The sequence below is a fragment of the Camponotus floridanus genome, unplaced genomic scaffold, assembly GCF_003227725.1.
Source record: "Camponotus floridanus strain SB8 unplaced genomic scaffold, Cflo_v7.5 scaffold144, whole genome shotgun sequence".
In the NCBI taxonomy this organism is placed as follows: domain Eukaryota; kingdom Metazoa; phylum Arthropoda; class Insecta; order Hymenoptera; family Formicidae; genus Camponotus; species Camponotus floridanus.
The window spans coordinates 361,278-377,050 of NW_020229264.1; the positions used below are offsets into that span (position 1 = coordinate 361,278).

The 15,773-nt window shown below is 36.1% G+C and overlaps 1 protein-coding gene across 3 annotated transcripts; it reads left to right on the forward strand.

The window, feature by feature from the left end:
* Positions 1–1,960: 1,960 nt before the first annotated feature.
* Positions 1,961–15,549, forward strand: LOC105251115 (serine proteinase stubble). Of its 3 annotated transcripts, XM_020027469.2 has the most exons (10): positions 1,961–2,699; positions 8,676–9,163; positions 10,152–10,196; positions 11,575–11,826; positions 13,492–13,580; positions 13,660–13,745; positions 13,979–14,116; positions 14,251–14,387; positions 14,629–14,786; positions 14,884–15,549. In XM_020027469.2, the coding sequence occupies exons 2-10, from the start codon at positions 8,683–8,685 to the stop codon at positions 15,040–15,042; spliced, it is 1,545 nt and encodes a 514-aa protein (XP_019883028.2). In that variant the 5' UTR covers positions 1,961–2,699; positions 8,676–8,682; the 3' UTR covers positions 15,043–15,549. The 3 variants fall into 3 exon arrangements, with proteins under 3 accessions (XP_019883028.2, XP_011255954.2, XP_025262245.1); XM_011257652.3 differs by lacking the exon at positions 11,575–11,826; XM_025406460.1 differs by lacking the exons at positions 10,152–10,196; positions 11,575–11,826.
* The last annotated feature ends 224 nt before the right edge of the window (positions 15,550–15,773 follow it).

A 15,773-nucleotide genomic window follows, 5' to 3' on the forward strand; every position in this document is an offset into this window, starting at 1 on the left:
CGAAAGTAGCACATTAGAGCTTTGCGCCGAAAAGTAATCTTATTGTCGATTGTCCCATTGCTCGCCTCACCTCAGCTTGTTACCGACTTTCACCGATGCTTAAATAATAATTCACGGCGCAATGATTTCCTGATACCCGCGGACACGCTCGTAAATTCGCAAAAACGAGAGTGCCCCGGATAAAAAACGGCGCCTTCCTTCCCCAAACGGGCCAAATCGTTTAACGAAATTGTCAATCAATCGATTTTGAGTCTTATCCATTTAAATTCGAAATGTTAGCTCAGAGCTTTATATTGCACAGATACGTATATATTTCGTTAATCTGAATATTTAATTAATGAAAGTGTGCAAATTTGGAAGAAAAAAAGGACCACAAATATAGTTGTTAAAAATATGTGCAGTAAAAATGAGAAATTTTTAATGAAAAGACTATTATTTTTAAACTTCTTTTCGGTGAAACAATGGTTCGTACTCATTTTCAGAACGATCGACTGCTTAATTACTTCAACTTACTTCCTAAATGTTCACAGCAGCTGAGCAAAATGGTGAAACGTGCGAATCTGAAATGCGATCTTTTGAATATTCATTAACGAAAGATTTTTACCTCTTTCTATCTGGGGAATCTCAAGTCATTATTTGATGAATTCTGCAAATTATTGAGATTATGATTTAATCATTAATATTAAAACTTATTTATTTATTTATTTATTTAGCATGATGATGTACGAAGATCTATTACATAAACGAAAGTAGAAACAAAATAAAATTAAATAAGAGCAAAATTACAAAAATTACGAAAATAAAAATAAAAACTAAATACACAAATAAAAATCAATCATATAAATGTACAATAACTCTTGTATCTCATATAAATATAAAAAATTCGGTAAATAATTTGCGGTATATTTTCATTTGCGCTTTTTGGAATACGTACGCGAAATCTCACCTCGATTAATAAAATAGAGAGATGTAAGATGTCGGTAAAACTTTCTAGCGTGTCAACGAAATTGGGTACTTGTATCTCATTCATCCTGTGGAAATCATTAATGAACAAAGGAACAATGCAACGAGAGATTAGGTACAGTAGGCGCCAATAATAAAATAATAATGTCTAAAATAAAATAATGTCTTAACATATGAAATTAGTCACATTTGGGGCTAATAACTAAACGCATCACATCAAGCTATTTATGCATCATGACTGTTAGTTAGAAAAGAAACCGACAATATTTGTTTTGAAATTATGCCTATAATCTTTTATAAATTGCATTTAAAATTGTTAAATAGATGTATGTGGACACAATTCTAAAATAATGTTGTCGATTTCTTTTCGAATTAACAGTCATGATGCATAAATAGCTTGATACGATACATCTAGTTATTATTACTCCTGCATGCGACCAATTTCATATGTTAAAACATTATTGACGCCTACTGTACTTCATCATGAGTTTGGAACACTAGAATGTCGTTCATCTTTCGGAACAAACGCAAATGAGTTTAAAAGGACATTATTTCATTCTAATATCATCCTCTTTTGATCATGTCGTCTATTCATCTCTAACGCTTCAAAGCAATACACGCATACGTAATGCTAATAACATTCTAAATATAACTACCATCGTGAAAAAATTGGAAGATTGTTAATTAATAGAATCTATTATTGAGAAATTAAATGTTGTAAACATCCTTCCTGGAAATTCTCGCTTCCACCAGGAACCGAGTGTTACGGAAGGTCGGTGAAGTCGATGGCGGGTGAAAAGGGGGAAGTAGGGGAAGACGAGATCATCAAGGGGGTAATCGCAGGTTCTCCATGCGATGGATACCGGTTGGCTTTTTCGGACGTCGTGAAGTGGTGGAGGCGCGGACTGTCGCCTCGCACGCAAACCACTGGTGGGGGACAAGGCGAGAGAGTTTTACGTACCGAAATGAAACTACTCGGAGAAAGTGAGAGCAGACGTAGCGGCGCCGGCGAACACCGACGACGGCGCGAGGCAGGCGTTCTTCGGGGCTCCTCGAGAAGAGAGGATAGACATGCGGAGCTTCGTCAGCGTGTGATAGCCGACACGCTTCATCGGGTCGCTCGCGTCCGCGAGAGGGTCGTCCGTCAACCGAATCTGTCTCGGAGGAACTGGAGGAAGTCACGTCGAAACCTCGGGGAGAAATTTAAAAATAGTCCATTAAAAATCAGTGGCAAAGTGAGAAAAAAGGGAGGTGTACTCCCAGGTGTGATACCCTGAAGAGTAGAATTCGCGGATGCCGAAATCGCGACGTTTTCCAATCCAAAGAAAGACGTTCAGAACGACCTCGTTAGTCACTGAAGCGATAGTTAGACACTTTATCGTATCGCGATAACGAAGGTGATTACATGACGTTGTCATGTTTAGTTTTCTTGTCATTCCGGATATGTAAGTCGCGAGTGCTCCGACAATTTTTTCGCGACGCGATCGGGGAGAACGCGATCGATCAATGAAGAACACCTTGCAGTGATACATCTCGGTGAACAATCGTTCCTCGCAACAGTATCCTCGATTGTGTTATGGTGCTGAGGACTACCTTGGTCAGACGAGGCAGACGAAGAGGTCGTAGAAGAGAGGGCGGCGGAAGTAGCTCCATCCTGGCGGATTTTGCTCGAGAAATCGCTCGCATTGGTTCAATCAGCCGAGGAGAAATCCGGGAAGGTCACGTCTCGTGAATCGGTGAGTGCAGTCTCACGCCGATTTAGCTATCGTTCTCTCTTGTAAATCGGCTAACCGGTCCATTTTATTCATCGCGAGTTTTCTATTTTCTAATCTTATAACGCTAGAACAAGAGAATTCGCGAGAAATCTCCGCGAGGAGTTTCTATAAATAAAAGAGACGCAGATAAAAACAGAATTTGATTAGTACATAGTTGCTACATAAATACTATACAAAATGCTTTATAACTACACTAGATATTGTTAATTTAATTCGGAGAAAGCAACTCGTGAGAGAAAAGATTGTTACGCTTCCGTAATGAGATGCAATTTGACTTGTTTGAGGTTCAGAATCAGGCCATTCATTCACGTGTACAGTTCATTATCGCAAAAAGACAAAGTTACAGAATGGTGCTTTCTTCTCGACATAGAGCAACATGTTGGAGGATCTATCTCTCGATCTTGAGAGATTCGTACTTGTTTAACAATGCAAAAGTCGGCGCGCGTGTAAAGGCGATCGGCTCAGCTTCAAAAAAAAAGAAAAACTTTCTCCCATAGTTTCGTGTACTTGATCGTATATAAGTGATAAATCGCGCGCGCGAAGAATTAAAAAACAGCAAGATCGTAAATTTATTCGATTTATTATCGAAATCGACACGATGGATTAAAACGGAACGCTCGGTTTCGTTTCGTTTCGTTAAGCTTAATGTCCGATTAAACGCGACAGTTACATTACAAAAGCAGCAGGGAGAAAGCAAGATCGCCTTCGTGTGGAGCACCTATCTTTTCAAACAGAGGCTATCAGCCGACTCTTATAAAAAGTATGTTAAGCGAGAAACACAAGCCGGTGATTTTGATGCATGGAGACGATCAGTTCGTTCTCAATCTCGATATCAATTTAGTTCGATTCGTCAATTAAGTCTAATAACACGCCCGTTAATGTAATCTGTCGTTTATAGATTCTATCTTATATATGGCAATAGAAGCTTGTGTTCCATAAAAGATGCTCCAGTATCGATCTTAGATAATTCGTAACCATGTATTCGTTAGTTTTAATTAGAACTTCTTCATAATTGACATAATTGACACTAATAATAAATAATCGCGTGACTGTGGAAATCACGGTAGTATGCTGTTTTAAAGAAATTTGATGCAACTATGTATTATACACGAAAGTTTCACATTAAAAACTCCCACTTTATGAAAAATTTACACAGAAATTTATGTCAACGAAATATAATGTACCATGAAAAAATAACGTAAGACGAAAAAAATGTGTTCTTTGAAAATCTCAGATGGAGATGAATTTTTTGACAATTTCGTGGGGGAAAAATCCTTCCGCTAATTCTGGGATAAAAACACATTTTTGCAATTTAAAATATAAATTTTTGCGTTACGCATTAAATAAATTGTCTCGCAATTGGAGCAACAATTTTCTGCATTTTTGCAGGAAAAATTAACTGACATAAATAAGTGATTAGCAAATATCGTGATATCGTATGTATTTTGCAGTTAATCGATCTAACGAAGTGATAGAGACATACTTTATATTTGAACTGTTAATGAAATTTAGGAAGAAAGTCTGCTTATTTATTATATATTATTATCTTATATATTATATATTATTAATCGCATCAAAACTCTTATATTTAAACTCTAATATTTAAACTCTAATTAAAATATTATATTTATCTTATATTTATCAATGCAATGATTAATATTTGACAATATGATCTAAATTTACTAAAAAGTATTATATTAGAATTTGTTACTATAAATTCTACGTGTTACAATATTGTAATAGATACAAAAAATTAGCAATAAAAATTTTGGTTACTGTATCCAAAATTTTATCTATTATTTATCTACTACATCAGTAAAACATTTTTTTAAATGCGTGGCATAGAGCGTCGCTTTCGAGCGAGGAGGAGGGTCTTTTATTTTTAAGTTGCCATCCTCGTAGGCAGTGAAAGTACTTCCGTTCTTTCTCAAAACGAAACGCTCGCGACGGCGCATCGAGGATGCACGCTTCGGTACCGTTGTACACGCGTTGCCCAAACACTCCCCATCGTTTACGTAACGGAACTCGACAGAGAAACGTGGAACTCGTCGCTACATGAGTAGGCTTTTAACTTTTATTTAAGCCGAAGTATAAGTGTTTAAACCGAAGTCATGAACGGTTGTTGAAATCGAATTTTGCAAGAAATAAATCGTTTATCGAAATTGTCACTTTGTTGCGATTCATATCTTTTTCATTCCTGAAAAGCTCGGTGGTCGTTATACATTCATTGTTCCTCATTGCTGCTACATAGTCATCACTTGCGGAAACGGACCAGAAACCAAGCGGTCAGTGAGAAAAGATTCATTACACAATGGAAAGTGTTCGTCACGAAAGATATCGGTGAATTAGACCGCGAAAATACTTACTCCTTTCAAGGCCATAAATAAGATCAGTCGCTGCGACTCACAGTCGAGATTTCTTCGGTGAAGAAACCGGTTTTTTATATTTCGAAAGGAAACGCGTACACGAATGCGTTTTCGAAACGCACGTAAAAAGATGAATTTTAAGTATTTACGTTAGATCTGTCCAAGTTTTTACATGAAAGTTAAAGTTTCCCGAAGTTGTATCTGGTGCAATTACAGGTAGCGAATTTAATGAGGATGAAGATCTCATCTGTTTTATTGGGTAAATATATAAATTTGAATAATCCTGGTAAATTTATATAGCTTATAGCACGCGAAAGAATATATTATATAAAGGAATTATCTAAATAATTGGTCAAATTGGTTGTAATGTTCTGATATATTCTGATAAATGTTATGTAATATTGTAATATTATGTGATGTGTACAATTTGATAACGTATAATAGAGAGGTGTAAATGAGGTGTAATGATAGCGTTGCGATTTATATTTATATTTTATTTTATTTATTTACATTTTACATAAGATTGCTTATGTGACATATACATGATTATGTGACACATAATCAATCTTATGTAAAATGTAAATAAAATTGTATGAAAATCATAATCAAATCATAATAAAATGTAAATAACTAAAATAATATATATATAATATAATAATATATAATATATGGATAATTCTACAACGATATCGATATTATATATATATAATATCGATATCGTTGAAGGATTATCCATATATTATACGGAACATTAGCCGCATCCGGTTAAGTTAAGATACGGTATGTTTAATAATGCGCGGACGATGTAATAGCGCTTCATTTTATTTGACGATGAGGTACACGTATATATTATTTAGGTTTATATTATATAATTCCAAACGCGTGCATGCACAGATATTGTATGATCATCGACATTATCGTCGTGGCTCGGTGATCGAGCTTTTCTTCGTGATGCTTGGCCGGTTTGCCATTGTCATGTTAGCTATTAGGATATTATACACACGATGCATCGAGGGAAAATTGATGCGATTCATTCGTAGCGGAACGAGAGGACGGAATATAATCCTTCGGAAATTTTGGGCGAAAGTAAGTGCTTGTGCCTGGCGCCTGGAGAAAGTGATGGACCGCTTCCCCCCCTCGTTCTTTTAACGTCGATTCACGCGGAATTCGAGATCTCGCCGAGAGCGCGAGAGAGGAGAAAGATATATCCAATCGGGGGATCGATCCATGTGGGTGCTTGCACGTGCGCGAGCTTTCACTGACAGCTGGAAAACGGCGACGTCTCCAGTTGGTCCAAGCGGCCGGTTCTGAATTCAAAACTGTTGTGACTCGAATAATTAAAGATCAGAGAGTGTCACATATCCTTAAGATCAAGAGTGTCACATATCCTTAATTTTCGATTTCAAAACTAGACTATCAACTCGAAAAAGTTGCAGGTAGATTATTAATCTCATATGCACACTATACTGTTTGTGTACATCGCTATACGCGTGATAAACATTAGAGTTTGATCTCACAATTTAATACCCGAATCAAGATACGCTCGACAAAGCCGAAAATTAAAAAAGGAATCATTTCGTTGCCCGGTGGAAATAAAAAAGCTGAACGCGTCGGAAATCGCAATCGAGCGATTATGAAGCAAAAGCGATCGCATTATGAAGCAAAAGCGATCGCATTTATAACAATCAAACACTTTCACGATGAAATTCACCGCTCGTGCAATAATAAATTCGCGTGCATTTGCGACGACGTATTCGCAGGAAGCAAAAGGGATACAGATGGAAGAGGGAGAACCAAAAGCTAGGCAAGAAGGCCCCCGAGAACACGATTCGAGCAGCGATTTGTAACTTCCGCCGGCGAGTGGCACCGCGTGAACGTGAACTTCACACTGTGCACGCAAGAAGTACACTTTCACTTCTGGTGAATCCACGACGGAGAGCCAATGACCTACTAACACATCGAACCGTTCACCAGGCGCCGCCGCGATTGATAGCGGCTCGACAAGGCCGTCCACCGGGGATTATTCAACAAACAATTATATCCTCTTTGTTTTTTCTTTCCTTTTTGACATTTCCACATTTGTCTGGACCGAACGTCAATCAACGTCAATCAGACACACACCTTTTGCATGTATATCGTAAGCGTATAAGCGAGGCTTCTAAAAAAATTTAGCCAACAAAGGATTCACTCGTATCTTTCTTCCTATAATAAAAATTTAGATCTATTTAAATTAATTTCTCATTATTAATTAAATTACAGGCAAAATATAAAAACAAAAGTGCCGATAGATGAGAAATTCTTATTAAAGTTTTGCGGTTGGCGCATCGTTTTCTCTCGCTAATGTTGTCGATAGACAATAATTCTATTCGGCGAAGATGTTGATGGATTTAAGTGCTTATATATAATAGTGAATCTTCTTGAGTATAACTGTCTTGATGTTTGGTTCCGGGTGAACTTCTTTACTTTCACTCGTTACGAAGGATCATGACGCAAACGGGATTTTGTTTTGTCCCGTCGAGAAGAATTCATGGGCCACGAAGAAGTTATTTTCTACTTTGCCTCTAAAGTGACCTTATACAAAGAAATCTTTCTCTAGCCGCTCACGCAAACTTTGAATAGATAATAGAATCTGAATTTAAAGGAAAAATGATGATTGCTCTACAAAACAAGATGCTGACACGGAAATCTCAAGCAATTGAAAAATTTTATAATTTTCAAGAAAATGGTAATTATATGTAAAAGAAATAAATTTGATAATTTCAAGCGAATTTTATTTAAATAGAATTTCACATTTTTTCCCTATCTTTTATCTCTAAAATATATATTTTGCACAATTTATTTTTATATCATTCTCATCGTTTCACGTGCCGCTCACGGATGGTTTGTGCCAAAAGAAAGTTCTTCGAGCCATCGCGAAACCGCTACCGATAATTGTCGATACGAGTAACGTGGCATTCCTCGAGTCAGAATCCTTAACGATTCCATCTGGTTACGAGTTCGAGCTATGCACATTTCCTTTCGCTGAGAATCGGACGCTTTAATAGCGTGCGATCATGATTAACGACTCGTGAAACTCCGACTGCGAGGAGAAAATCGGCCCGAATCGAGAGTATTAACATTATCTAGGATTTTCAAAAGAATATTGTCGTATATAAGATCATTTATATATAAATGCATTTCTGTCCTCTTTATATAAATTAATAAATTATATATATATATATATATATATATATATATATATATATAATTTATTAATTTTATCAATTATATATTGATTTCTTTTTCTTAAATAATGATGTTAACAATTGATTAATGTTATTACATTAATAAATAGAATTAAATAGAATTATAAATCTTAGTTTCATCGACTTAACAAACAAGACTTATTTTTGTCTTGCTCAAAGTATTTATGGAAATCAATTTATTTTCCACCCATGGAATATATTATTAAAATATTATAAGGAGATTGTAAGATTCTTTGTAAATATCTTACGATATAAATATATCTTACTGTAAGTATAAATACATACACAGGATTATTTCGTACAACTGATTTCTAATTTCCTCGCAGTAAAACGATGGGTGTATCGAGGCCGTGTCATTGGCTTCTCGCTGCGGTCGTCCTGAGTCTCTCCTCGAGTTTGATGATGAGCGAGACGCTGCAACTCGCGAACTTGGATTCCTCGGCCATCGGCGTGCTAAGGGACGAGACGAATCGCACCAGGGGGATGGCGGGGGCGATTCGCCGACGAAGATACGTACGATTTCCTACGGGATCCGCTGCTTACCTCGCCGACGTGGGTGATGGTCCACCGTCGCTCGGTAGGCATCTCGGGCCGATCGCGCGTTTCGTTCCCCCCCAGTTGCCCGGTACATGGAGGCAACACAAGTCCCTCTGGAGGAGCCCCGTAATCGCCGATTACAACAGGCCGGTGATGTCCCATCGGACACCGCGATTGATATTCCGCGACAACGACTTCCTGCCACCGATCGGAGGCGGCGGAGCCTCCTTCTTCCAGCAGTCTAATCAGTTGCCGGAATTCGAGGATGATGTCAGAGGTAAGAGCCTCTTCTTTTTCCTCGTTTTAATTGTGGGTTGTGATTATACATGTTCTTTAATCATTCTATCTTATCGCTTGAAATTAAAGAAAGAATAATTTTGTATTTAAATTGACTCATAATTAGATCTTTTTATTATTCTTGTCACGTTGCAACTTTACGAATCTTTGAATTAAAAACTGAAGAGTGTTTTCTTGGTTTTTTTGGCAAATTATAAAATCGTAATATCATAATTTCTCTAATATTTAAACGATCCAGAGCCATCATCAAATACACATTTTTCTGCGGTATTAGAAACTTTGGACTGCACAGTTTAATAGAACGATATAGACCCATATTATTGCTGCTCATTCCTCTTTCAAGTGTCTAATAAGCACTTTTCCCTTTTACTTTCTTCTTTACCTTTGCGCGCTCGCGTAATCTCGACGCTTCTGTAAACCACTTTGTTGTGCAAATAGCGTTTTATCGATGAGGATGTTTAGAAAAGCGTGTAAATGTTAATGACGCGTTATATGATACTTTCGAATCATTTCAATTGCAAACGAATCGACGTACGATCGGGTCAGATAACTCATTAATTATAAGTACTCGTGACATACCTATGTAAATTCCTACGGAACAAACTGTAACAATCAAATTCAATAATCATTTGTCCAAATAAATATAGCAATAGTATTTAAGAAATATTAAATAGTATATAGTTTCTACGAGAATGTTATTAAATAATTCTCATATTAATATTCTTCTTTCGTTCTTTTTTATTCTAGTTTTCAATTAATTAATAATTTAAAAAATAGAAATTATATATTATAACTATTTTTATCAATAAATATTATATTATAATCTCTACCCCTATTTTCTATTAAAAATAGAAATTATTGTTTTATAATTTTTCACCGATATACGCGCTTATACAGTAAATTATTTTTTCTTTTTGATTTGACGATAGGCGTCGTCTTTCCAAAAAAACATCTCGTCTTTATTTCAGATCACCGAAAGCAGACGGCGGATGATTATCCTAGATTGGAAACAGGTACGTGCAATTTAGAATCAGAGCATCAATGACTATCGATCAGCTTTAACAACGTCGCTTTACAGGGAACTTTCAATTTTTTTTTCAAGTTCGCGATCTCTGCTTGATTCTCTTCAATTGCCTCTTGCATATTCATAAAAATCACGCAACTTGTGATGACGCGCGAAACTTATTTCCACTGTAGTCTGCAACTTCCGTCGTGGTCTGAGGCACGGAAATCATTACAACATCTTGTCGCGGATGTTAAATCGACGTTATGCTGGGTTGGTACCGAAGGACCCTTTTACAATTGCCCAAACGCCTTTCTATAGAAAGCCCATTATTGGAAAAGATTTTAGCCAGATCTAAAACAAGATTGATGTGATTGTTTACGATAATCACTTGACTTTATGTGATGACACAGATTATGTATAAATATTATAGATATTAAATCTATTAAAATTATTCACGGAAGATGCAAATATCTTATTAGTACAAAAATATATTTAACTTTGTATTAAATTAATATCACTAATATCTAAAGATAGATTTAATTAGGAATAAATAATATTTAGTTTGAAAATATTTCTACTCGTAAACAATTGTGTCTTTAATTACACAGATTATGATATAAATATCATTTAATTCATTAAAATTATTTACAAAAGATACAATTATCTCATTAGTACAGAAATATATTTAACTTTGTATTAAATTAGTATCGTTCAAGATTTAATTAAGCATAAATAATAATTTAAAAATATTTCTATTCGTAAGCAATTTTTCAAGCAATTAAATTTTATTTTTTGTCTTACTGCAGTCATGTTAGCTTTAAGCTCTAGTTTTCGCGATGGTTTTGTATTTCGAAATTAGACTTGGAGTAACTGGTAGATTAAGAATGGCGGCTTTGCCTTTTCTTCGATTATTAATTATAATGATCGAACATCAAATAATCGAAGCATCGAAAGAATGATAGGAAAGCTTTGCAGTTTTTAAGAAATCGTAACTTTGTGTATAAATTGATAAAGATTTATCAGGATCGTAGTATGTTTAATTCGATATTCGATTATATAACGTGTAGCAGAATTGCAAATGTCTTCAAACGATTGACATTAATAATTGCAGCACTTAATAATTAATATCTCGATTGAGAAGAACCGCATTAAAGATTCACATTTTGTGTCGAGCGCATTCCTGATTTCATTAATAGTTATGCAGATCGCTATTTAGATTAGTAACCACGATGACTCGTTCGGACCTTTTCCTCTTCGGACCTTTTCCTCTTCGGACCGGAAGCGCGACCGCGCCACACGCTCTAATAGCTTTGACGGTTTGCGCGGGACGAATTACGTAACATGACAGTCGCGAGAGACGAAGAGTTTCCATATTTTCTCTGCAGAGACGCGCCAACAAAAAAGACCGCTGTGGAAAGGCGACGATACATTGTGCGCGGACGGACGGAGCTGCGAATTTTTTCTAATGTGCTGGATGACTGCTGGCCTGTTGGACGGCAGCTGCGGCGGCATTATGTTCGCGTGTTGTCAGCGGAAAGACCCTAAAGCTCTCACTGATTATAACCTGATTGAGTCACCTAGAGATCAATCTCGGCCGCTTCCGCTGGATTTGTACACGGAGACCGACAGCGACGATCGTAAGTCCTTCCTTCGAAGAAGCATGCCCTCCATTGCACCGCACTTGTAAGCATGAGTTCTTCTTCCCTTGTCTCTTGACTCTTCTCTCTTTCTTCTTTCCCTGTTCCAGTTCTCTTTATCAGTCGTTGTTTCTCTTTTCAAGCTCGGTTATTTTGCAATTCACATTTTACGCACTTGCATGTACTCCGAGTATGTCATTTCCTTTGCCGCACCAGTTTTCTTTGTCGGATGTTTTCCACACATTTCTAAAATTTTAAGATTCTTTCTTCTCCCTTCAAGTTTCATAATTTTTTTTTCAGAATTTCATTTTAAAAAATGTGTGTATATATATATATATATATATATATATATATACATATTTTGTTTTTTTATTTTTCTTACCTTGCGAATATTATATATATTTCACAAGCATGTTAAAATAAATTTGCATAAATTTTTATCTTCCTATGCATGCTAGTTCAGATATAATTTTTAATTGATATCATAATATTGTGTTTTTGCACAATATCATTGAAATTCCCATAAACGCATGTTAATCATCGGGTTTCAAATGTCAGTTTCCTCAATCTCGATCCTTTTATATTTTTCGCCGCAACGTGAAAAAACAGCCGAATAAAATGTTCTTTTAAACACGAAGGAATATAAGAAAAGAAAATTTACTTTACATTAATTTGGGAGAAATTGTAAGTATTTATATAGGACTGGCATAGATTAAAACCGAAAGCACAACAATTGTACAGGTCAGTATCAATTGTCCTCGTCGATGGATTAATTTTCTTGATAAAACGCATTTCTCTACGTCGATATTTAAAACTTTGGCGATCTGCATTCTCCTGCATTTTCTTTTTCACGATCGATAGCGATGAAACGCTTCGTTGCATTCGCGACAACTCTGTTTTCTGCACACGAATGCTTTTCCAAAGCGATGCACTAATAAGCGCATGGATTTGTCAGCGACTAACTAAGGGACAAATCATTGTCTTTATCTCTGTATTGTATATTAATTTATTGCTTCTTCCTTCTCGCGATTATCTCATCAGCTGCTTCAATAGCTAATACGTGTATAAATAATTGCGAATAAATTCTATGATTTCTCGGACGATATTCGAAAAAGTGAGTTATCATTGAAATTATTGTGATTACACGCAATGCAGAAGCTGCGGTCCAACACGTTGAAAGACGCGCTAATAACTATAAGTCATTACTCCAAGTCCAATTTCGGTGATACAAGAACGGGAAAGGAACATTTTTATCGCTGTCGATTACTTCATACTTTCTTCAACTTTGCAGCGCAATTCGGCTCTAGAAGCTGATTGCAATAGAGCTGTGTTTAAGCGTCATTGCGCGTTATTATAATTACAGATTGCGGCATAGTTGGAATTGCCAGACGTTCTGCGTTCACACAGAATGATTTAGGATTTTTAGTTTTATAAAACACTTCTTGTAAGAGATATTTGAATAGCTTTTTCGCGCGACTATTATATAAGTATTATTATGATTATATTACTAAATATCTCTATAGGAATTTATGCTTAATTTTCATTTTTTTGAAGAGAAAAATCTGGTAACTCTAGCATAACTCGACAAATAATTAGACTTAACAGCGCTATGACTAAGATGTCACATCAATTATTCGCGATTCTCCAGGAAATTGCGTTTTGCAGGTTGCGGCATACCGGTAGTCTCGAAGCAAATCGCCCAGAGAAGGATCGTCGGCGGTGACGACGCCGGTTTCGGCAGTTTTCCATGGCAGGTCAGACAGGGCAATAATGCGAAACTTTTTCTCGGGTATTTTGAATCTATTTCATTGAAATCGCCTCTTGCTTTGACAGGCTTACATACGGATCGGATCCAGCAGATGCGGCGGCACCTTGGTTAATCGATTTCACGTTGTCACAGCTGGGCACTGCGTTGCCAAGTGAGTGAAAAATAATTTGTGCTTGTTATATATATGTGTATATCAATTATTAATTTGATTAATTGCAATCGCGTTCGTGATTCTTCTCAAAATCTAAGAAGAAATGTATACATTAATGTAATTTTATATATTAAATTTAATATTTAAAGTTTATTAATATAAAAGATGGCAAAACATTTCCATGCATTAATCAACATTATAATAATATCAAATAATTTCTTCAAATTCTTTAGAGCTTCAGCTAGGCAAGTTCAAGTAACTCTTGGTGATTACGTGGTCAATTCTGCGAGTGAGTCTCTTCCAGCTTATACTTTTGGAGTTCGGGAGATTAGAGTACATCCTTACTTCAAGTTCACGCCGCAAGCGGATAGGTACGTTCATGGTATTATTAATTTATTGGAAACTCATTAAAGAGATGTGATATACTTCGAGAATATTGTAATTTTTGAAAAGAATTAATTTTACCGACACATCTCCTCATCTTTCATGTTTAATTATTTATCAGATTCGATGTGGCGGTGCTTCGATTGGATCGACCAGTTCATTACATGCCCCATATAGCGCCTATATGCTTACCAGAGAAAAATGAAGATTTCTTAGGACAATATGGCTGGGCTGCTGGATGGGGCGCCTTGCAAGCAGGTAGTGTATCATTGAAGAAAAATTAAATTTTATATATCCATTTGGCAACATAATTTTAAAATCGTACACTTTTCTCTTTTGTCATATAGAAAAAAAATTAGAATCTTTTAACATCAGTCGGATTTTATTTTTTGAGAGAGAAAAAATAAAATATTATATATTATATTACATATTTAAGAGTGAATAATAATTAATTATAATAATTAAATTTCATTTATTTTCACGAATTATTTAATTTCAGGTTCCAGATTGCGACCCAAGACGCTGCAGGCAGTGGATGTGCCCGTAATCGACAATCGCCTCTGCGAGCGATGGCATCGATCCAATGGTATCAACGTCGTCATTTATGACGAGATGATGTGCGCCGGTTATCGCGGCGGCGGTAAAGACTCGTGTCAGGTAAGCAGTTTCGTCATCGTGGGCGCGTATTGTTTGATCAATGAATCTGTCCCATTGTTTCGTTCATCATTCTGTGACGCGTTTAACGCTTTTTCAGGGCGATAGCGGCGGCCCATTGATGTTGGAGAAAACTGGTCGATGGTATCTCATCGGCATCGTCTCCGCAGGTTATTCCTGCGCGCAGCCAGGTCAACCGGGAATCTATCATCGCGTGGCCAAGACCGTTGACTGGATCACATACGTCATAAATTCGTAGTTCTCTTCTGCCGTTTATCGCGGGAGAATTATCCTCAGGAAAGCCCCTGGGAATATCTTCGTTGAACCACGAACTTTGCATGACACAAGGTTCGAGTCGAGAAAGAATCTACGATCGCGCTTGAAAAATCGTGATGCGACAGAGGTTTTTAACGATAATTAAATAATTTAAATGACTTTCTCTTAAAGGCTATAGGCCTAATAAAATTATAGCCATTTTACTTTGCAAGAATGTAAAAGTTATTTAAATAAAATCTAACAGAGTTGCAGAGTTTAACGAGCGACACGCGGACGCGAATTTTTAATATATAATTCTGCAAAGCGCGAATAGAATCGACATTCTCTATGAAATGTCATACGCGATATTTTATACATAAGTATCTCTATTGACACAAAGCGGGTGGCGCAAATGTGTTGTAATTTTATCGATGTGAATGCATTGTAAATTAAGCGTGTATGATATACGTATGGATTTGCGCTTAATAAATACTCTGTTTTTGACTTTCAACTGATCAATTGATTATTTTTCTCTTTCAGTTTCTACCACAGCATTATAATTGCATTTTATTCTCAATTTTAATATATTTTAAACGCACTAATCGCGTAATTACATAATATTACAACGTGATAAATCAACGTTGTAAATCTATCATTTATATCTGTAGCCATATAAAGTAAATAGATTTGATTGACAGTGCTATCATTTCTAAAACAATTGAAATTTTAATAATG

What these genes read in the sequence shown, in the direction of transcription:
- LOC105251115 (XM_020027469.2), top strand. Translation starts at nt 8,683, where the DNA reads ATGGGTGTATCGAGGCCGTGTCATTGGCTTCTCGCTGCGGTCGTCCTG. An exon ending in TTATCCTAGATTGGAAACAG is followed by an intron (nt 10,197 to 11,574) that starts GTACGTGCAATT and finishes TTTTCTCTGCAG; the next exon opens with AGACGCGCCAACAAAAAAGA. An exon ending in GGAGACCGACAGCGACGATC is followed by an intron (nt 11,827 to 13,491) that starts GTAAGTCCTTCC and finishes TGCGTTTTGCAG; the next exon opens with GTTGCGGCATACCGGTAGTC.